A 24,188-nucleotide genomic window follows, 5' to 3' on the forward strand; every position below is an offset into this window, starting at 1 on the left:
AAGACATTTTCAGACTTGAAAACCTTTGTTAAAGACTGCTTTTGTGGGGCTCGGTTCCTTCATGATCTTCCACGAACTGATGAAAACACACACACACACACACACGCACGCACACACGCACACGACCTTAATTGGTTAAGGGGTTCTTCTAAGTGGTAATTGGGAGTGATATGGTTTTTCATCAGAGGAATTTGATGTACTTTGCAATCAACTACAGTTAATTAATTGCTTTCCCATTACTTGGGTTTGGGGTATGGAGTGGCAGGTAGTGTGATCCCTGTTTCGTTGGTGGAAAAGCTGAGAAATACTTCGCTCCAGGCCACACAGAAGGTGGCTGTGAGCCGGGAAGGCGTCCAGGGGTCTCTGCTTATTGCTCGTTGCCTGGTTATTCTGTCCCTCTGTCCAGAAATTCAGGGCCCAGGGGGCCTGAAGGCCTCACTGTTGAACATTCCTATTTTCTCTGCTGTTTGAGTCAGAGGCTAGTTACACATGGAGCACTTCACAAAGGAATTCAGCGTTCAGTTTTGGGAGGCAGTAGCAGAGTGCACTAGGTGTTTACTTAAAGAGATGGAGAAGAATGTGATAGTGCAGTATTATTATTGTTAAGAAGAATCTTTCAAAAATGGAAAACAATGGTTACTGCTTATGCAGCCAGATGAACTCCAGTAGTTAAAAAGAAAAATTAGAACCACTTTCCTGAGAAACAGTCTTTAAGTTAATACATATGTTGTTACACTGATGTAGTTAATTTAAAAAATAGTCTCTAAGACAAAAAGAGTAGGAGGACTTTTGTACTGAAAAAAAATTACCTGTTACTAATCAGAAGATATTTAAATTCCATCTTCCAATGAAATTTCTACTCAGTAGAGTCTGCACTTACATTTTCTTTTTTTAAAAATTATTTATTTATTTATTTATTTTTGGCTGTGTTGGGTCTTCGTTTCTGTGCGAGGGCTTTCTCTAGTTGCGGCAAGCGGGGGCCACTCTTCATCACGTTGCGCGGGCCTCTCACTATCGCGGCCTCTCTTGTTGCGGAGCACAGGCTCCAGACGTGCAGGCTCAGTAGTTGTGGCTCACGGGCCCAGTCGCTCCGCGGCATGTGGGATCCTCCCAGACCAGGGCTCGAACCCGTGTCCCCTGCATTGGCAGGCAGATTCTCAACCACTGCGCCACCAGGGAAGCGCCTTACATTTTCTTAAATAAGAATTTTACTTATTCAGATGTGTGTGACTTGTATGTTTATAATGCCCACTAGGAAAGGTTAGGCCTCTTTTATTTTGATTACAGAGGAGATGGTGGGAGTGATGGAGGGCCTCATCTCCAAAGGGGAATCCATGCTCTACAAATACAACAGTAACTTGTTTTCAGTTCTGAGCTTTAAACTCGCTTTGCCTCTTGGCTATCATAAATAAAGAGAAGTAGACAAAAAGCAAAGATAATTAGATGATTATGATACATACACTATCAAATCGTAACAATGTATACCTCCCCTAGCCAGCATTATACGACCACATCAACTTAACTACTGAAAAATGACAATATGAAAAATCTTTGGGAAGGGCTCTTAAGCTTTAACTCCATTCACTTCTTCATGGACACATACTACTAACTAGTCCAGCCAGAGCATAATTAGAGCCTTCTCACTGCTGTCTAGCTACTCATTAAGATTTCTGACTATAAAGAATGTTGATATCTAAGGCAATTTAATGTAATGATCTGAAAATGTAATAGATCTTTTCAGGGAATTTGTTGCCTGATGTATTTGCAACAAAAATAGTTTTTATTCCTCGAAGCATGCTTTCCCCCCAAATTTATTTGAGAGGCTAAATAGAGAAAAGAAGCTTTGCCTAGTTCCCAATTTATATAACGCACTAGGCTGCTTTACTTTTTGTTTTCAAAACACATATTCAAGTCCTGTTGCAGAAGTTTGCATGCTGAAGAATTTCTAAGTATAAGGGTCGAGGAGTGAGAGGTACCAGATTTGGTATAAATGATGTTTCATTTTATATATGTCTATAAATCTTTTGTCCCTTTTTGGTCCGCTGGCCTTTGAGATTCCTGCTGACAAGCGCTGTAGATCCTAACCCAGCTCTTGGTCTGGCTGGCTGTGGCCTCCTGATATTTGTGACACGCAGAGCGTCACGGAAGCTTGTGTTCCTCTTCTGGTCCACCCTTTACTCTCCTCTGTATTTAAAATATTAAAGTATTATAACATAATGCATTAACATATGCTCATTGTAATTATTCAAGCCATGCAAAGGAATAAAAGTGAAAGCCCCCTTCCACATGTTTGTTTGTATACATACACATGTGTGATTTTTATACATAAAGTGAAGTCAGACTGTGATTCTACATTGTACCTTTTGTGTTTAATGCGCTGTCTTGGTGATCTTTCATATCAGCCTTACTCCTTTTAATTTCTCCATAGTATTTCATTATACATAAATCAGTAATTTATTTAACAGTTCCCTTATTGATAAGTTTTTAGGTTGTCTCCCCAAATCATGTAATTACAACAGTGCTGCAGCAAATATTCTTACATATGCTTTGGATATGTGCACTATTTCCGTAGGATGGATTCTTTGAAATGGAACTGCTTGGGTCAAAGAGTAGGCACATTTCGAATGTTGATACTTCTAATGGGCAGTTGTTCAATGGGTATAAAAGGTCAGTCGTGCAAGATGAATAAGCTCTAGATCTGCCATACAACACAGTACCTATAGTTAATAATGCTGTTTGTGCACTTAAAAAATTTAAGAGGGCAGATCTCACGATAAGTGTTATTAACAGACAAAAAAGGGGGAGGTATAAAGAAACTTTGGGAGGTGCGGGGTATGTTTATTGTCTTGATTGTGGTCATGGTTTCACAGGTATGTGCATATGTTCACACTCATCAAATTGTATACATCAAATATGGGCAGTATTTTTGTATATCAATTATACCTCAGTAGAGCTGTGTTAAAAAAAAGAATATATGCACAGTAAAGTCTAAGTACTGCATTAATTTTTTTTTTTTTTTATTTCAGAGGGAAATAGTGAAAAGTGATCAACCAAGCTTCGTTTATGTAAAAAATTTTTTGATACTCCCTAAAGAAAGCAAGCATCAGTTTACACTCTGTCAGTAATATACCAAAGGTTTTAACCTCAGATACAGAGTGAAATCAGCCCGGCTCTTAAAAACAAAACAAAGACCCTGGTGCCCAGGTACCATTCATGGACGTTTTAATTGAATTGGTTTGGAATGGGGTCTGGGCATTGATGGTCTTTAAAATCTCCCCAGGGTATTAAAGTTGCTCATCTAGGATTGAGATTAACTGTTACAAATTCTAATCTGCAGTCTTTTTTTGTTTGTTTGTTTAATAGGGGGAAAATGTATCTTATGTGAATTTACCTATTCCTCATTGCTAGTGAGGTTCATAAATTTTTTCATAAGTCAAGTAGCCATTGTATTGTATACCTTGCCTATTTTCCTATGTGGTTGTTTGTCTTTTGATCCTTGATGCAAATTAATCCTTTGTTTTTTATGTGCAAATAATTCCTCTCCGCTTGTCATATGTCAAAGCCAGATGACTGGCTCCCCAATTCTTTCCTCCAGTGATTGGAGATGCTACTTTTATCAAATATTGTCATTTCATTTGTAAGAGCTTGTTTCCAGATCTTTCTCTGTTACATTGATTTATTTGGATGTTCCCATGCTGTTTAATTACTATAGCTTTGGTATATTTTAATATTTGATTGGCCAGAGAGTTTTCTTAAAATATTTTAAATTACTTTTTGCATATTTTCCATTCCAGATCATCTTGAGAATCAAATTTTAAAAAAATCTAAAAAATGCTGTTGGGATTTTGGTTGGCTTACATTAATTTGTAAATTATTTCTGGATAAATTGCAATTTTAATAACATTGAATTATCCTATTCAGGAACATGGTATGACCATTCATTTATTTAATCTTTTATATACTTCAGTAAAACTTAATAGCTTTTCCCCCATATATTTACAACACATTTCTTGTGAGATTCACTCATAGATATTTTTACTATTATTATTTTGCCAATACTGGGATGGGAACTTTTTTCAAATTACATATTTTGATTTGTTATTCTTAGTGTATGGAGAGTTACTCATTTTTGAATATCCAGTTACCCTCGTATCCAGTCACTTTACTGAGATATTTTTATTAATTATCATAATTATTCAGTTCATTCTTCTGAATCTTTTTAGAAAGGCTATTGTATTTCCTACCAATTTTTCATCATTGCCATAACATTCCAGTAGATCATCAGTCTCTGTAAATGTTCCATGCATTCCGTGGTGGTTTAAAAAGAATGTGTAGGGAATCCTTGAATTGTTCCTTACCCAGTCCTGATTTAAAAAAAAAAAAAAAAAATTCTTAGCAAGCCTGCAGTCCAACAATCTGAGTCTAATTTCTTTCTTCTTCTGGAACAGTATCTTCTCTTTTTCCTTGGAGTTTCCTTCTGGTCTCATCTCTTGAGCCCTAGGTTTATGAGTGCTGAATTATCAGCCTAAAATTGGCTTGCACGTAAACCGAAGGCAAAGCAATATATTTTACTAGCTTGACTTACGTGGTTCTATGCCACTCACTTGGAGCTCTGACTCTACCATTTCTACTCCTGAGGGATGAAGCGCATCTCCGAGCCAAGCTCTGCGCTGGGCGCCAGCCCCTCTGTCATCATTAATGAACAGCCGTTGGCAGGGTTCATGGCTCTTGCTCTATGAGTGGCATGTTTGGAGGAAAAAATGCTGAGAACACTGAAAGCCAGCTGGACGGCTGTGATGGCTGTGTCCCCTCACCGGGTCTCACCCGCTGACCCCTGACTGCAGACAGTGGGGAGCAGGGGAAGGAGACCTCTGTCCCCCATCGCACCTCTGCCCCCCATCGCACCTCTGCCTGCCATCCTGTCTCACCGGGTCCGACAGGACGCCCGGAAGGACGGCCCTGTGAGCCTGCTTGCCATCACACTGCCGTCTCCTAGCTTCTGGCACCCTTTTCGGAACCGAGTTACTCGAACACATGATGGGTCCCCTCGGCCTGCCAGCCCCCTGTCCCCTGCTCCGGATTCCTGCAGTAACCTGAGTGGTCTCACCTGTCCATGCCGGCCGGCTCCACCACGGGCCTCTGCAGCCACGGGGATCTGTAGGAATGTAGTCGGCTCCCGGTAGCCCTCTCCTTCCCCCCAGGCCAACCACCCTTGAATAGTTTCTGTCTGTTGTGAACTAAAGGCGAAAGTGCTCAGCCTGGCCTCTGGCCCAGCAGGTCGTGTGGCCCACCTGGCCTGTCAGCTCACCTCGGCCGCCGGCCTGCTCCTGGCCTCACCCATGTGGCCGCGCCACTCCTTTGACTGCGGCCTTCCATCACGCTGGCCGCCTCCCGCTCTGTGTCCAGACCTCCGCCCAGGCTTCTCTCCTCCGGCGAAACTTACCTGACGCCCCGGCCCAGTTAAAGCCCCTGTTGTGGGTTTCCCTGGCCCTCTGCCCCTCTCCCTTATGGCACCTCTTGGACTTAAAATTTCCATTTATTGGGATGGGCTTTAAAAAATTAAAATCGTTCTTCTCCGCCGAACTGTGAGCTCCATAAAAGCAAAGACCACGTCTGTTTTTGTTTACCAGGATGTCTCTAGGGCCTGGCATTGGACTCGGCAAATAGTTAAGTAAATAGGAAGCAAATTTGTTGAATGAAAGAATACAGAAGTGATCTCAGGCAGCTTTCTCCCTGTTTTACTCTTGCATCCGTGCTTCATCTCAGCTTAGTCATGTTTATTTCTTCCTTATCAGCAGTAAGGGGAGGGGATTACTCTATACACCGGATAGGGTAATACTTCTTTATTTCAAAGATTTTATTTAAATCCAGGAAAAACATTATTTTTTAAAATGGCCTCTATTCATCTTTTAAGAAGAAATTTTGAGAAAAGCGAGAGAAAGCAACATTCGTCTGATCGCGGCATGTTTGAAGTGTGATCGCAACCACGAGCGTCGACCTCCTGGTCGTGGAAAGGAACCTGAGCTGGTAAAATATCCAAAGGCCGGTAGAGCCTGGAGATGTCTGAGAAGCAGCAGGGGATGGAGGACAGCTAGCAAAAGAATTGCATTAATTCAAGACGTAGAAAAGCTTATTGGAAGCATTCTTCAAAACCCTTCAGAAGCTAGTAAAATAATATTTTACTGCGTTTTTCTCCAGCTCTTAAAACCTCACAAATGCAAATGCGTGATAAAATGTGAAAATAAGTATTGGCAACTAATTACATTCTCAGGGGAGATTTAATTGAAAAGGAGCATATTTGCATATTTGCACTACTTCTCTTCAGTAAGATGTTTATGGCATCTGGTCACAGTAGAACGGACATTTGAAAATCCTTTGACATAGCTGGTATTTAAAGAATAGCAATTGGCTAACATTTGTGGCTCTGTACATTGAATATTTTGGCTCCCATCCGCTGGTATTCATTCTGAAAGATTTATAATCCTTTGGGGAGTGTGGTCAGTGACAAGAGTAGAAGTAAATCCTGAAATGTGGAAAAACTAACTTTCCCTCATAAAAAACTGTTCTAAAAAAATCCCACAAGCCTATGAATATGTTTCCAGATTTTCAGAAAAAGCTGATGATTTACAGAAAAAAATATTTTTTCTATAAGGATCTAACTTCTTAATGATAAATGTAAATTTTCCATCATCTGGCTTCAAAATTGGCCTAGAGATAATTCAGCAAAATACAGGGTCTTACCTTTCGGGCATCAGCTGCAGTTACATGACTTTTAAAAATGTATGTCGTCAGTTGTAGTGTCAATAATGAAATAAAACTCAAAAGGTGGGAATAGTCTACAAGAGACAAGTGAAAAGCACTTGAACTAGGAAGCAAAGCTTGTGCTGAGTGTCTAAGTAGAAAAGTGCTGTCATCACAGAAGCTAGAGCGCAGGCGTAGGGGTCAAGAAGGTCCTCCGTCACGTGCGACTGCGAATGTCAGGACAGAGCATGCCTGTCCAGGGAGTGGCCTGGGGGGGCGGAAGTGCCGTTGGACGGCTTCTCGCCTCCTGCTTGTGCTTGAGTCTGGAGCCACTGTCTCAAGAACGCTCTCAACCTGAGGCCCTCGGCTTCCATTTCAGACCTTTAAAGTAGGAGCCCACCTCTGTTCCCGCAGGTGCCCCGGGAGGATCCTTCTGCCTCCTTTCTCCATTTAAATTCCGAAAAAGAGCCTTGTTTAATGACTTGTTTCCCTTATTTTCTTTGCTTTTCTTTTTTATGTATTATTTTCCTTAATTAATTATGGTTAGCACTTAGACTCTTCCTTATGGTTTACAAAAATATCTACCTTTTTCTAAGAGGTGCTGGCGTGTGGGATCCTGTGTCTGACAGCAGTGACAGAGGGTGTATTGCGTTATGTTTTAAAACCCACTGTGGGGAAATCGGTGGTGTTGAAATTTCTCTTGATATCGGGAAAAGGATGCTAAAAGCTATAAGAACAAAACTTATTATTTTAAATGTAAGTAACAAAATTAAGGCTCTTGTCATTCTAAACTTAATCTTGCATATGGAGGACGGACTAGAGTACCCAGAGGGAAAGTTAGAATGAAAGCAGAAATGGCGCTCATAGCATTTTTAGAGAAGTGGAAGGAATATTCTGGAAAGGAGTTAGTAGGACGTCTGAGCCTAAGCGTTTCCTTCTTCACTTTCTGATGCTCACCCTCTACTGACCTCACTTTAGTTTCTTATGTTAAAAGAAACATTGTGTTGAATTCACAAAAGGATTGGCATGTGTGCATTTGTGTGATATGAAGGAGGGGGTGGGTAGCTTGAAGATAATTTCCATTTTTTGTGCTAAGTCTTATCTATCTACATACACATGTATGTAATATATAGCAATATAAAGTAATGATTTGCAAATGATAATAAATATAATTTGAAGGTGTCTTCCCTCAAAAAAGAGAGGTTTATTTGAGGCCATTGCTACTATGTTTTGAGGTAGAAATCCAGGGCTGTCGTTTATGAACACCTTTTACAAAAATAGTTTATTCTTGGCTCCATTAGAAATGTTGCTTTTGTGTCTTATGAACTATTTTGGGGACTCTTATTTACCAACCACTCTCAATAGCAGTAGAAGTAATATGTACTATGCTGTGTTCTTCAAAGATTTTCAAAGCGTTAATGATCAGTGGACATTGCTTAAGAATTCCTGCAATGAATTCTGATTTAATTTCCTGGCAGGCCTGATTCACCGATCAATCGTTAAAAATTTTTGAATCTCTTGGATTCTTTTAAAAAGCAGTTCCCCACTACTCTTCACTTGTGGTGATTAGCTAAACAGACGCTGATTTGCATGTTGGTGGGCCAGTGTTTCGTTCACAACAGTGAAACTGTCTTTCTTCTCCTTCAGTCCACCCATCGGTCGGTCCCCGGGTTTAATGGAACTACCTTCTCTTTCTCAGCCCCACGGCCTCACTCCACTTACTGTCGGTCCCAGTGTGGACGGCTGTGCTGCTTCCCACGTGGCTTTGCTTTCCCCAGGTTTCCTCTGTCCCAGACTGTTCTGTGTACATGTGTAAGAATAATTTTCAGACACGGTTTGCATTGCAGAGTACACAGTTCAGGGACTGCCTGTTACCTCCACATAAAACTCACGTTCCTCGGACCATCTCTCAAGGCTCACCCCCTGGCTCTATTTAATATCCTAATACCACCTAGTGTCGCAGCTGTTTAAAGCAGACAGACCACCTTTACATGGTGACTCTCGACTGGAGCAATATTTTATGACGCCCTGCACGGCTTTCTTGTGCTTCAGCTCTGCATGATTCATTTAACAAATTATAATCCACTCAGAGAATTTAAAAGAATTGAACATGCTGTGTATGGGGACACATACTTCCTGGTTCATGGATTCATCACCCTTTAGCAAATTTCTATGGGAGTGTGAGCTTATTTAACCTTCCTGTGGCCTTGCGTCTTTGCAGGGAGGAAATCAGACGGCTACAGTGATTGCATTGTGTTCAATGAAGGACTTCAACTTAGCGCAAGAGACCTGCCAGTTGGCGATCAGGGATGTTGGAGGCCTTGAAGTTTTAATAAATTTACTTGAGACAGATGAAGTCAAATGTAAGGTGAGTGGCTGGATCACAGTGGATGAGGAGCCTCGTTCACGCCTTCACCTGCTTCTCTTCTTAGTGCTGCGCGTCTGCCCTTCCTGCCGCTTGTTTCTTGTCTTTATTACTACTGACATCCCGCTTCTGCTATTAGCTATTAGCTGCTCTTGTCAACTCTCTGCTTTTCTTCCTTCTCTTTTGGCTCTTTTCCATTAGCATGTGCTTCTTAAATGATGAACGTTTGTTTACTTAACTGAAGGACAATGCGGGGGGAATATGGATAACACCTGGGAATAGAAACTGTTCCCTTAAAAAACTTAATTGGGGAAGGATTTTAGGTAGGCTTGGAATTTTTTAAAAATATAGCACTGGTTATGCATTAAGCACCCATTCATCTATAACTTTTTCTTCTCGTTTAGATTGGTTCATTAAAAATCCTGAAGGAAATCAGCCATAATCCTCAAATCAGACGTAATATTGTTGACCTTGGGGGCTTGCCCGTCATGGTTAATATTCTTGACTCTCCACATAAGAGCCTGAAATGTTTGGCAGCTGAGACAATTGCGAACGTCGCCAAGTTTAGGAGAGCCTGGCGGGCGGTGAGACGCCACGGGGGCATCACCAAACTGGTGAGTAAGTGCCACTCATGGCGGCGGGCACCCCGCTGTCCTTCCCGGCCCCTCCCGGACATCAAATAACCACCGGGCGTGCTCTGGGAATCTTCTTTCTGTGTAACGTGTCCTTGAAAATTATTTTTGTGTATTTACATTGGCAAGTAGCCAAAAAACATGTTCAACCTCATTTTTCAAAGAAATACAAATTTAAACAAATAGAAGTAATTTTTACGTATCCCATAGGTAGGGATACATTCGTGTGTGTGGGCAGAGTCGGTAAGAGGGTGGCGACTTACTTCACTCGGTCCGAAACTATCACAACATGGTTAATCAACTGTACTCCAGTATAAAATAAAAAGTTAAAAAAGAAAAAAAGAGAGGGTGGTGAGACCCTCTGCAGTGGAACACCGTCTGGTAGCCCATGTCCTCTGCTGTGGTGACCTCACTATGAGGAAGTGTCCTCCACGGAGGCAGTCAGAGCTGCAGGCACTTACTCATCTCATTGCTACTTACAGGAGTGACAACTGAAAACAGCATGTTTTACAGTATGAGGTTAGTAAAATAATATGCGTCATATCCATAAGAAGCATCCACTGTCAGCTGTCAGTATTGTGTTTTGGAAGTTTATACAGTAACATGGAATGTTTAATATTCTATAAAATCATAACAGGATTAAAAACTGATGACACCCATGATCCCAACTTTTAAAGCCCAGAGCTAACAAGTATAGAAAAATCACTTGAAATAAATACACAAAATTGTTCATCAGGGGTTTTCTCTGAAATGACTACCAAATTTCCCTCCTACTTTTCTACATTTGCCAGTTTCTTGTGTATTACTTTTATATTCAGAAAAAATGATTATTTCAGTAACTATCGCTGACAGAAAAAAGTAGGCTCAGTGCCCCTGCCACAGCAGGAGGGATCTTTATGAAGTGCAATATGGAAGTGCATTTGTATCCTCACTGGATCTTGAGTCGCTGCCACGGCTTTTATCACGCTGGATTGTCACCACTTGCCTACTTTAAGTTCCTGAAGATGAGAGACGTGTCTTATTCATCTTAGTGTCACCCTCAGCACCTTGCCCAGAACCTCACACATATAAACAGTTAGTAACTATCTATCAAATTAATATGGATTTAATGTGAATAAGTACACAGTGAAACATGTTCAGAAATTTACTGAAAGAGATTCTGTGTGTTCACTTTATCCACCTGTAATCTGTAGAGCACTATACCTTATAATCATTTGCCTCAAAAACAAGGGGACATATGGCTGGATAGATGGATGAATAGATAGTTAGCTATGTGATAAAACAGACGTGGAAGAATGTTAATTAGAGAATCCAGGTGGTGGGTATGTGGATGTTGCTGTATTCTTTCAGCCTTTGTGTGTGTTTGAACATTTTCATAGTAAAACGTTGGGGGGAAAAGGTCGTTATTACTGGGATTATCATTGTCCTGCCTAAATAATGAGATCGTATGGTAGGCTGACGTGGCTGTCCACTGAAACTACTCCCATAAGAATGAAAGACAGAGCACTGGCGTATGTTTTTATGGACATCTTACGCGTCATGTTTAGGGGCCTGGAGTTTGGACAGTTACAGTCATCTAATCAAAATAATGACATACATTTTAATTTAATTTTAAATAATAGCAAAATTAGCAAAATTGTAAATCAACTATACTTCACTGAAAAATTTAAAAATTTAAATGAATTAGTTAATTAACTAGGATAGGGAGAAAATTTTTTTAAATAATTTTTTTTTTTTTTAAAAGAGAGGCTGGAGAGAGGAGATGTCACCTTTCTTGAGTCTTGAAAGGTGAGCAGGTATCTATCAGGCAGACACATCAGGCAAAAGCGTTTAAAGAAGATGAAGCCATGTTGGTAAAGGCCCAGAGCTGGGAAACAGCACTGAATGTTTGGAAACTAAGTGGTGTAACGTGGCCAGACCTTGGGTGAGGTGGGCTGAATCGTGAGAGACGAAGGTTGAGGACTGTGGGCATCACACAGTCTTGTCCAAGAGCTACGGAGTTTGGACTTTGTACAGATAATGAGGGAGTAACTAGTACATAGGCAGGTACTTTCGGACTGTCTTCCCTGTGTTCAAGCCCACTGTCTTGCTGTCCTGGGTCCGGTGGTGACCTGGAAGCCGTGTAAATCGTCCTCACCCCGTCCTTGGGCCACAACTAACTAGACCATGAGTGTCCTCCTGCTGCAAATCCGTGTCCTCTCTGCAGGAGTTTGGAGTTAGGAATCTGTGACTCAGTCCGGGCTCCTGCCTTCTAAACGGTGGCCGTGGTTAAGTGGGCAGTATCCATGGGCTCTGGTCTCCGGTTATGCGTGGGATTAAGACAGCTCTGGGAAGGCTGGCTTCACTTCCTCCCCGGCCACCCTGCTGGATGCGTGTAAACTGCCTCTCCCTCAGGGGCTTCAGTGACTTTGGTTACTGCAGAGAAGAGAAAGGATACCGGCTGCTGTGCGTTTGGTTTAGTTGGTTTCGGGAGTGCAGGGGGAGGGCCACGTCCTCCAAAGAGGCCTCGTGGTTTTAAGAGCGTTCAGGCCATTCAGCTCTCACCGGAAAGTTCTCCTGGCTTTAGGGAGCCTACTTTTCTGAGATACCAGGGATGAGGGTGAGCTTTACAAATCTTACTAATGTCAACGTTAGAGCTGTATTAAGAAAATACTCTCGCGGGGGGATTAAATCCCTTGTGGGAAGGAAATGTAAAAGCTGCCAAATCTGGAGGAAGGTGTTTCGACGGTTCCGTTGTTTCTTTGACTGCTGTGTGGCACGAGAGTTAATTTCTTCAGGGATTCGCACTTCTGAGGGAGGGGAGCTTGGTGGCAGCCCTGCAGCGACTGCGGGCTGGGTTCAGTCTCGTCGCGAGGATTCCCGCTTACGCTGTGTCGATCTGTTCTCTAGGTCGCTCTGCTTGACCGCAGGCGGCCCTCCACGGGGGCTGCCCAGCCGGGCCTGTACGGGGCCCGCGATGGGGAGGTGGCCCGCTGCGGGGCGCTGGCGCTCTGGAGCTGCAGCAAGAGCTACGCGAACAAGGAAGCCATTCGGCGAGCTGGGGGCATCCCTTTGTTGGCTCGGTTACTGAAGACTTCCCGTGAAGACATGCTAATCCCGGTCGTGGCGACACTGCAGGAATGTGCCTCAGAGGTATGCAGGCCAGCTCTGCTTCCCTGGCTCTCATTCGCCTCGACTTTCTTTAGCGGAAACATAACTTCTAAGGTTAATTTTTTTTAGGAAGTCACCCTTCTATTTGAAAGAGAAGATCAAACTAATGGAAAATTAATTACATTGATACCTGGATGATATGTTTTGGAAAATGTTGACTAAATTCCCTTATTGTTACAACGGTGTGTTAAACTTGGACTGTGGTGTTTATTTACTAAGAAAGTTTGTTCAGTGTAGTTATTAATAAATGTGAATCGACACTTATATTTATGCATATTTATGCAATATATAACTACTAAAGTTTACTTTCCTAGGAAAACTACCGAGCCGCAATCAAAGCTGAAAGGATAATTGAAAATCTGGTAAAGAACCTAAGTAGTGAAAACAAACAGCTGCAGGAGCATTGCGCCATGGCCATCTGCCAGGTACGGGGGCTCTTCTGCGTGCCATTCAAGGTGCTGTTTCGTGAGGTCCCATTCTCTGGGGATGGGACTCAGGAATCGGCACTTTTAACAAGAACCCGTAGGGATTTTCGTGCACCCATAGGTCTGAGAACCACTGTCCTGTGGTAATGGCAGATGCCTTTAAATGTCAGAGAGAAATCTGCTCCTGCATCAGCCTGTCTGATTACTTACAATTCTGTAAGACACTTAACATGTCTCTGTCTGCTAAAATGATATACTTTGGTGTAAAATAGCCAGATATGTACATGGTGCCTCTATATCGCCTTTCGTATATTCTGTTCAAACACAGTGGTCTCGGGAAATATACCTCCCACCAAGACAAGATAGATGCATGAGTGTGTGTGTCGTGTGCGTATTCCTGTTTTATCTTTTTATTAATTTGCTTATTTTCATCTTCATTAATTTTCTGTGGGTTACAAGTTTCACAGTATACAAAAAAAAAATAGAGTAGAACGGTAAAGGGGGAAGAAAAGATGGCTGTGACAAATTCATACTTGGCTGGCTACGGGCAGCACCAGCTTCTGCCTAATTAGAGTAGATCTCCTAGAAGAATGCATCTCAAAATGTGAAAAGTGAGAGAATGTGCCAGAAAGATGGAGTCAGAGAGGGCTTCGGGTCAGTCAGCAGAGGGTCGCATGAGTTCTCTGGGGCGGCCATCACACTGGGTGTCCTGAACGACAGCAATCTGTTTCTTCACAGTTCTGGGAGCTGGAAGTCTGAGATCAGGTGTCAGCAGGTTTGGTTCCTTCTGAGGAATCTCTCCTTGGCTTGTAGATGGATGTCTTCATGTTCCCCTGTCATCCTCCCTCTGTCTTCACATGGTCCTTCCTCTGTGCCCTAATACCCTCTCCTTAGAAGGACACCAGGCGTTCTGGATTCGAGCCCACCACAGTGATCTCATTTAACCGTAATTACCTCTGTCACATTCTGACGCACAGGGGTGCGGACCTCAGCGTCTGAGTTTTGAGGGACACAGCTCACTCATAACAGGGATACGCAATAGTCTTTTTTATTTTTAATTTTTATATAATTTTAACGGTTACTTTTCCACTTAGAGTTATTACAAAATATTGGCTGTCTTCCCCGTGTTGTACATACATCCCCAAGCCTGTCTCACACCCAGTAGTCTGTACCTCCCACTCCCCCACCCCATGGTGCCCCTCCCCTCTTTCCCCACTGTAACCACCAGTTTGTTCTCTGTATCTGTGGGTCTGCTTCTTTTATGTTATATTCACTAGTTTGCTGTAGTTTTCAGATTCCACATGTAATCAATGGCATACAGTATTTATCTTTCTCTGACTTATTTCACTCAGTACAATGCCCTCCAAGTCCATGCATGTGCTGCAGATGGCAGAATTGTGTTCTTTCTTATGGCTGAGTAGTATTCCATTATGTATTATATATGCATGTGCCACTTCTTCTATATCTATTCATCTATTGATGGACACTTAGGTTGTTTCCATTTCTTGGCAATTATAAATAGTACTGCTGTGAACATTGGGGTGCACGTATCTTTTTGAATTAGTATTTTTATTTTTTTTGGATATATGCCCAGGAGTGGAAATGCTGGGTCACATGGTAGTTCTCTTTTTAGTTTATTGAGAAACCTCCGTACTGTTTTCCACAGTGGCTGCACCAATTTACATTCCCACCAACACTGTACAGGAGTTCCCTTTGACTTGTATATACGCCTCATGTGAGTATATTTTAAGGGTCAGTTAGAAATAGTGATTCATTCTTTAAAGTTGCAGTTGAGCCAGAACTGAAAGGCACTAATAGAAGGTAAACATGGCAGGTGCTGTGTGATGCATTGTGATGAGAATTTCTTGTAGGGGCCTCGTGGGTGATGCATGGTACGCAGCTCATGGCCTTAGAGAACAACTGTACACTTAGAATAATATCAAGCCTATGCTAAACTTGCCATCTTTTGGCTCTGTAACCTGGGAAGGATCATCTGTTGGGAACATCTATGCAGCCTGTATTTATTTCAAAGGTTGACACACGCATGTGGATAAACATGTTTGAATAACATATCAGTTGCTGTTGATATAACCCACTGCTCTGGGCATAGAAACTCTGTTGGGGAAATTCCTCACTTCTTAGACTTTGGGGGTCATTAAAGATCTGGCTGAATCCCCATCACTCATTTATCTTCTCTACTATGTTTTCCCAAGGCTCCGGGTTACATCACTGCAGAAACCCTCCATCCATGCATGTGGTATTCTAGGTTCCTTACCAGCCTCTGCGTCTGTCTTGGTAGAAGCCCAGGCTACCCCAGAACTGGCTTGGGAGGATTGCCAAGTATGTAGAAACCTCTAGACATTGCCAAAACCACGTAAAGGAAGAGCGACACTGTCAGATAGCTGCCAGTATAGACAAGAATTATATTTTACTTGAAGTCTCCTTCAGAAAATGATACTCTCTGAAAAGAAGTTTCATAGCTACTAGAATGGCAGCCTCTTTAGCAGTCACTGAAAGCTTGATGCGCCTTGATCACTGACAGCATCTGATTTGGCTTCTGTGTAGTGTGCAGAAGATGAGGAAACCCGCGACCTGGTTAGGCTGCGTGGAGGACTCAGACCCCTGGCTTCTCTCCTCAGTAACACTGACAACAAGGAACGGTTGGCCGCTGTCACAGGGGCAATATGGAAATGTTCCATCAGCAAAGAGAATGTGACCAAGTAAGAGAAGGCATTCAGTGTTCCGTATTAAAATATGGCCATCAAAACACATTCTTCTATTTTAATGCTATTTTAATAAAGAGTTGATTCTAGTGCTAGTCCTGTAGTTTCCAAAGCTGTACATTCTGGGCTAAGTTGGCAGAATTAAGGGATTCTTCCCATCCCACCGTCCAACAATGGTTTTTGTGCCTCAGTAGGAGAAAGGGGGTGCTGACAGAAGCTCCCTGTGCCAATGGACTGTTTTGCATGGGGGCAGCCTTGTAAATGAGAAGTATCCCTGATATTTCCTGCAGAGACCTATCAAGGTGAGGGAATGAATTTCCCACAGAATCTTTAGAAATGGAAGTGGTTTTATTCTTTTTCTAAAGATAAATGAGTCAGCTAAATGCCAACTAACCAGGTTAGTCTTCAAGTGCAGTCATTTTCAAATACGATTTCATTGAATTTTAAAGTATTTGTAAACTTTATGACCATTTGATTGATTTTAATCTTTGAATTTATCTTTTTTTATATTTTTAGAGTTTACACACTCTATGATGGGTGTTCTGGGGCAACTCTTTCCCGTTTCAGGGTGATGACTTTCTTTAACAAGAAATTCACATGTTCTGTTTAACACACAAAAAGGTTTATTTTGCTTTGTTCGTGTAAAATCATTCCTGTAACCTGAGGGAAAACCCTTAGCACAGTGGGATTGTCAACGCTCAGATTCGGAAGCAGTTGTAGTGTCTTCGGGGCTGTACAGCGTAGCACTTAAGGGCACAGAAGGTCGGGTGTGGATGTTGACGTCACTGTTTACCAAGCTTCAGATTAGCCTTTTGACAACGGGGTTGTAACAGCATCCACGTCACAGGGTGGCTGTAAAGATGGAATGAGCATACGGTCGGCAGTTAGTAAATTTTAGCTATCAGTATTATCACTAACATTATTATCAGCTAACTTCATACCAAAAATAATACTGTTCGCCTCTTTCCGTCCCTTCCCACCCTCTTTTGCTTGTGGTGAACTTAGATTTCGGGAATACAAAGCCATTGAAGCCTTGGTGGGACTTTTAACTGACCAGCCGGACGAAGTGCTTGTGAACGCAGTTGGTGCGTTGGGAGAGTGTTGCCAAGAGCCTGAGGGCAGAGTCGCCATCCGCAAACGCGGTGGCATCCAGCCGCTCGTGGGCCTCCTCGTGGGAACAAACCGCGCTCTACTTGTCAACGTCGCGAAAGCGGTCGGTGCTTGCGCAGTGGAGCCCGAGAGCATGACGTAAGCGGCCCTGAAAGCGGAAAGCTTTTATCTGGGAGAGCTAGGGGGACACTGGGAGTACGGAATGGTGTCATCTCTTAGAACTGGTGTGCACAAGTGACGGAAGAGGGAAATGTGCCCACATGTAAATAACACAGGGTGACCAAATCATGAATTACAGAGCCACGTTGTTCCCTCGGATGAGCTGGAGGGTGCTGATTAAAATAGCCAGTGATCAATCAAAACAGTGGGGGAATTATCATTAGGGGAATCATCTATATTTTGTAGATATTGATAACGATAATATAATAATACAACTGACAGAGAAGGGTGGATGAGTAGGTGTGCAAATTTTATCTTGCAATAAATAAATCAATAGATAGTATTTAAAACATAATTTTATCTATCTATCCATCTATCCATCCATCCACTTATCTATCTCTATCTATCTCTTTTTTAAAAAATATTTATCCATTTATTTTGGCTGCGCTGGGTCTTAGTTGTGGCACACGGGATCTCTATTGCAGCGTGTGAGATTTTTAGTTGCAGCACACGGGCTTCTTAGTTGCAGCATGCATGAGGGATCTAGTTCCCTGACCAGGGATCGAACCTGGGTCCCCTGCATTGGGAGCGTGGAGTCTTACCCACTGGACCACCAGGGAAGTCCCATTTATCAATCTCTCTTACCTATCCATACATCCTTTTATCTAGCTGTAGGCATAAAGAGATATCTGGAATAATTTATATTAGTTGTTAACAATTATTATTTCTGGATGGTAGGATTTGGGATATTTTCTACCTTCTTTTTTATATTTTCTATACAATTTGTATGATGAATATGCATCATCTTTAAAAAAATTAGAGTTCTTGTTTAGTACCTTGCACAATATCATTTTATTCTGAACAGTAGTGTATAATGGTTAAGAGTATAGATTCTGGAACCATTGCCTGGAATTCCAGTCTCACCACTTACCAACTATGTTTCCTTCAGCAAATCATTAAACTACTTGGTGCCTTGGCTACCAAATATATAAAATGGGGACAGTCATGGTACCAATCTCACTGGATTGTTGTAATGATTGAGTGAATTAATATATGTAAAATGCTTGATACATGATAGTGCTAGGTAAATGTTGGCTAGTATCATTCACATAGCAATAGCTTTAATGAATAACAATTTAAACCAATAATACATAAATACAAAAAAAAGTCAGAGGGTTCAGTATCTGTACTCATCTATAGATGAGTCCCTTCATTCTGTGTTTCTCTCTTTTTAAAATTAATTAATTAATTAATTAATTAATTAATTTTTGGCTGTGTTGGGTCTTTGTTGCTGTGCACGGGCTTTCCCTAGTTGCGGCGAGCAGGGGCTATTCTTCATTGTGGTGCGTGGGCTTCTCATTGCGGTGGCTTCTCTTGTTGCGGGACACAGGCTCTAGGCACACGGGCTTCAGTAGTTGTGGCACATGGGCTCAGTAGTTGTGGCTCACGGGCTCAGTAGTTGTGGCTCATGAGCTCTAGAGCGCAGGCTCAGTAGTTGTGGCGCACGGGCCTAGTTGCTCCGTGGCATGTGGGATCTTCCCGGACCAGGGCTCGAACCCATGTCCCCTGCATTGGCAGGTGGATTCTTAACCACTGCGCCACCAGGGAAGTCCCCTGTGTTTCTCTTATATCAAATTAATCATGTTATTTAACTTGCTATAAATCGAGAACAAGAGGACCCTAAATGGGGTCCTCTCAGCTGCAGTCAAGGAGCTTTGAGGGTGTGGCATAAGCATGTCAATAGGCGATTATAATACAGGCCTTTGTGCATCATGCTAAGTTTGAATTCTGCTTTAAAGTCAATTGAAGGTTTTTAAAGGGTTTTAAGCATAACCGGAAATAGAGAAACTTGTTTAGGAGATCACTGCCAGCCAGAGGTGAAGGTGGTTTAAACTAAGCCTGTGGAATATGTTATACTAAAGAACAAAAAAAAAATGACAGAGTAAAGAGAAATAAAGGGAGAGAATGGATAAGACCAGGTGAGTGGATGAACACGAGTTGTAAAGAAGAGGGGGGAGTCATGAGTGATATTTAGCTTTCTGACTTGGGTAACTAGATGGATAATTGTACCACTTGCTGTTATAGGGAATGTAGCTGGAAGACTGGTGAAGGCAGGATGAACTTCACTAGGGGAGAAACAAAGCCAATTTGTTCATCATGATGTATTCATTGCCTAACCCAGTCCCAGGCTCAGGGTAGGTGCTCAGCAAACATTTATTGTACACTAAATAAATGATGAGTTCAGTTACGTTGGGTGCACATTGAGGTTCTTCTGGGACATCTCCGTAGTGATGGCAACTAGTCAATTGGATATTCATTCATGTCTAAAGCTTAGGATAGAATGTGGGCTGGGCATATAGCATTCTGAGTATTTGGTAACTTAAGTGATGAATATATGTGAGATTGTGAGCAAGAGAAAGAAAGGGAAAAGAGAAGGACAAAAACAGAATCCTACTGCATCCAATCTTTTAAGGAGAATGAATGGACCAGAGAAGAGGTGCCTATAAAGAAATGCAGACGGAACAGCCAGAGTTGTGAGGGAAGCCAGAAGAGCAAGTTACTGAAGAAACAAAGGGAAGAGAGTGTTTAAGGAGAGAAAGTGATCAAAAGTGTCAAACTCTATGACAAAGCCTCATAAGATAAAGACTAAACTGTTCTTTCTTGTGTAACACGGAGGTTGATGAATCCTTTTGTACTTGTGAATATGGTTTTCCCACAGATGGTTTTAGAAACACACAAAGTCAGTTTTAGAAAACAGTGTTTTGAGGTTGGTAAGAATCCAAACGGCATTACATTTGGCATCATATATCAGACATGGCTATTATTGCTAGATCTGCAGGATTTATTGAGTCTTCAAGCTTTAAGTTAAATGGTAAGGAAATGAGAAATAACTTTGCCTTGTGTAAGTCTTAAATAATTCATAGGTTAGGAACTTGTTTTAATGATGAGCAGTTTTATGTTTTAATGATATGTCTGTGGCTATGGCTAAAACTTAGGTTGCACGTGAGGATGAACGTATGTACTCAGAGCAGAGTTTTATTAACTCTGTGTGCTAGTATGCACAGTTTTCTTCCCGTATCTATTTCTCAGTAAGAATAAGAAACATCGTAATAATAACAGTTTGGCTCCTGAGTCAAAAATGATTTTTAAGACAACAATGATTTCATAAAACTCTACTGACTTTTCTCAGTACATCAGACTACTGCTTTTAAAGACTCCGTATAAACAGTTTCCTATTAATTATACCCTTCCTGAGAAACTAACGTGGAGCAACAGGTATCCCAGCGTAGTAGGTTCATGAAAAAGTAGATTTATTCATGCTGAATTTTCTTTTCTTGTTGACTTTTTAATGTCTATTTGATACGTACAGAATTCACCTGGAGGTAGTTTGGCCTTCAAGTATATAAAAATCACATCAACATTGCAAAAAACAGTTAACGCTTGTGTTTTGAGGAGTGTAACTTTCTCATAAAATACTATAAAATTTCAAACAACTAAAAAGTATTGATGCTGAAAACTTCAATATCTAAAATTTCTTTTCCACACCTCAGGATCTTTACTTTCTTTTAAAATTTTTTAATTTTTATTTTTTTAATTGAAGTATAGTTGATTTACAATGTTGTGTTAGTTTTGGGTGTACAGCAAAGTGATTAATATATTTGTATTCTTTTTCAGATTCTTTTCCCATATAGGTTATTACAAAATATTGAGTATAGTTCCCTGTGCTATACAGTAGGTCCTTGCTGATGATCTATTTTATATATAGTATTGTGTATATGTTAATCCCAAACTCCTAATTTATCCCTCCCCTTCTTTCCCCTTTGGTAACCATAAGTTTATTTTCTATGTCTGTGAGACTGTTTCTGTTTTGTAAATATAAGTTCATTTGTATCATTTTTTTTAGATTCCACATATAAGCAATATCATATGGTATTTGTCTTTCTCTGTCTGACTTAACTTCACTCAGTATGACAATGTCTGGGTCCATCCGTGTTGCCGCAAATGGCATTATTTCATTCTTTTTTATGGCTGAGTAGCATTCCATCGTATACAAGTACCACATCTTCTTTATCTATTCATCCATTGATAGATATTTAGGTTGCTTCCATGTCCTGGCTATTGTAAATAGTGCTACTTTGAACATAGGGGTGCATGTATCTTTTCGAATTAGAGTTTTCTCTGGGTGTATACCCAGGACTGGGATTGCTGGATCATATGCTAGCTCTATTTTTAGTTTTTTAAGGAACCTCCATCCTGTTCTCCACAGTGGCTGCACCAATTTACATTCCCACCAACTTAACTTTTATTTTGAAATAGCATAAGACTTACAGAAAAGTTGCAAAAGTATAGAGTGCACGGTACAGAGAGTTCCCATATACCCTTCACCCAGCTTCCCTTAACATCCTACATAACCATAGTGAAATTATAGAAACTTTTCATTTGTTGAAGTCTAGTTTTTTTAATTTGAAGATTGTTGTATGTGGATTTCGTGCATTTTTGTTCAGTTCATTCCTAAGTATTTAATCTTCCTCGTTGGTAGTATAAATGGTTTTTTACTGCCATTATGTGCTTCAGTTGATTGTCTCTATGAACACTATTGAATTTTGTGTATTAATTCTCTATGCTGCTACCTAATGGAATTCTCTTATTGTTTGAGTTCACTTTATTGTTGATTCTCTAGCGCAATTGTTGACATACTATAGCACATGGGCCAAATCCTGTTTTTGTAAATAAAGTTTTATTGGAACATACTCACACTCATTCATTTATATATTGTCTTTGGTGGCTTTTATGTTACAATGGCAGAGTTGATAGTTGCTACAGAGACCAAATAACCCACAAAGACATACTTACTACCTGGCCCTTTACAAAAAAATTGCTGAACTCTGCTCCAGGATATTCCCAAGAAAGTTTTATTTCTTCTTTATAAATTCTTATTCTTTAGATTGATTTCTCTTGTATAATTTCATTAGCTAATTCCCTACTACAGTGTTGAATAGTAATGGAGATAGCTTCTTTGCCTTGTTCCTGATTTTAGTAGAAATGCCTCTAGTGGTGTTCTATTATGTAAAATAATGTCTTGAGGACTAAAGTATATATATTTTATCATATTTTTAAAAATCTCTCAATTTCTATTTTTAAAGAGTGTTTTCAAAATCAGAAATAGGTATTGAATTTTGTCAAATCCCTCTTTAAGCATTTATGGAGATTATGCTCTGTATACTCCATTATGATTTTTCCCTTATATCTATCAATATGTTGAATAATATTAATGGGTTTCCAAACACTGGACCAACCTTGCATTCTGGGAACAAGTTTCACTTGGTCATGATGTACTATTTTCTTAACGTGGTGTAGGATTCTGTTTGCTAATCTTATTTAGTATTTTTGTAATGATATCCTTGAATTATATTGGTCTGTAGTTTTCTTTTCCTTCCTTTTTTTTTTTTTAACAACTATCTTTATCAAATTTAGGTATCAATGTTATACCTGCTTCACGAAAGGAATTAGGAAGTTTTCTTTCATTTCAATACTCTGGAATAATTTATTGAGCAATGGGACCATCTAGGCTTTAAAGTTTTGATAGAATTATACTGTGCAGTCATCTGGGCCTACTCTGTGTGTGTGTGTTCTGTTAGTTCTTTACTGGTTTTCTCTAGTTCTTCTATGAAATCTAATCTATGCATTCTACTCTAATGGGGTCAATTTTGGCAATGTGCATTTCTTTATAAAATGATCAATTTCATTTAGATCATCAAATGTATTTAAATAATGATCTGCAAAACAATGTCTTATGATTTTTAAATTTTGTCTCGTTTCAATGGTTGTTTTCCACTTGTCATTTTATATTTGTGTATGTGAGCTTTCTCCTGTTTTTTCCATGATCAAGTTATCTAGTATAGTTTCTCTATTTTGATTTTTTTCTGAGAAAATTTTATTAATTAGATATACTGTTCTTTTATTCTCTACCTCATAAATTTCTTTTATATTTATTCCATGTTGCCTTTTCTGGGTTTATTTTGTAACTATTTTTCTAATTTTTTTGAACTGAGAAGATATTTATTTTTATTCTTTTTTTTTCTTTCTTTTTTTGGCTGTGCCATGCAGCTTGTGGGATCCTAATTCCCCAGCCAAGGATCGAACCCGGGCCCCCTGCAGCGGAAGCATAGAGTCCTAACCACTGGACCGCCGGGGAATTCCCCTCTTTTTTTAATAATAAAAATATTTTGTCCTATGAGTTTTTCTTTGACACTTCTTTAAATGTCCCTTGTACATTCTGATACGTAGTGATTTCATTATCATTATTTTTAAGAAGTACTTTAATTTCAGTTTATATTTCCCCTTTAGGCCAGATGTTGTTTAATAGAATTTTTTTTTAATTCCACAAAGAGGAACCTTTTTATTTTTTGTTTTTGTTAGATATTTCTTACTATGCTGCAGTTTAGTCAGTGTTTTATTTCCACTTTTTATGGAACTTACTGGTGTTTTCTTTATGACTCAATATAAGATGAATTTTTACAAAGCATCTATAGGTGCTTGGGGTGAAGATGTGTCCTCTTTCAATAGAGTGTAGAGTTTGATGTATACATATATGTATTTTTTTTTTATAAATTTCTTTCTTTCTTTTTTTGGCTGTGTTGGGTCTTCGTTGCTGCACGTGGGCTTTCTCTAGTTGTGGCGAGCGAGGGCTACTCTTCATTGCAGTGCGTGGCCTTCTCATTGCAGTGGCTTCTCTTGTTGTGGAGCACAGGCTCTAGGAGTGAGGGCTCCAGTAGTTGTGGCACGTGGGCTCAGTAGTTGTGGTTCGTGGGCTCTAGATCACAGGCTCAGTAGTTGTGGCACGCGGGCTTAGTTGCTCCGCGACATGTGGGATCTTCCTGGA

General features: G+C 40.5%; 1 protein-coding gene across 11 annotated transcripts in view; it reads left to right on the forward strand.

The window, feature by feature from the left end:
* Positions 1 to 24,188, forward strand: part of ODAD2 (outer dynein arm docking complex subunit 2) — a 244,586-nt gene that overhangs the window by 108,946 nt on the left and 111,452 nt on the right. For all 11 annotated transcript variants that reach the window (XM_082385958.1, XM_082385954.1, XM_082385957.1 and 8 more), the window contains 6 exons: positions 8,963 to 9,109; positions 9,511 to 9,720; positions 12,628 to 12,870; positions 13,203 to 13,313; positions 15,879 to 16,033; positions 17,042 to 17,284. In XM_082385958.1, the coding sequence (XP_082242084.1) occupies positions 8,963 to 9,109; positions 9,511 to 9,720; positions 12,628 to 12,870; positions 13,203 to 13,313; positions 15,879 to 16,033; positions 17,042 to 17,284 (1,109 nt within the window). The remainder of the gene's footprint in view (positions 1 to 8,962; positions 9,110 to 9,510; positions 9,721 to 12,627; positions 12,871 to 13,202; positions 13,314 to 15,878; positions 16,034 to 17,041; positions 17,285 to 24,188) is intronic.

This window comes from Balaenoptera borealis (assembly GCF_965194805.1).
Source record: "Balaenoptera borealis genome assembly, chromosome: 3".
NCBI classification, from domain to species: domain Eukaryota; kingdom Metazoa; phylum Chordata; class Mammalia; order Artiodactyla; family Balaenopteridae; genus Balaenoptera; species Balaenoptera borealis.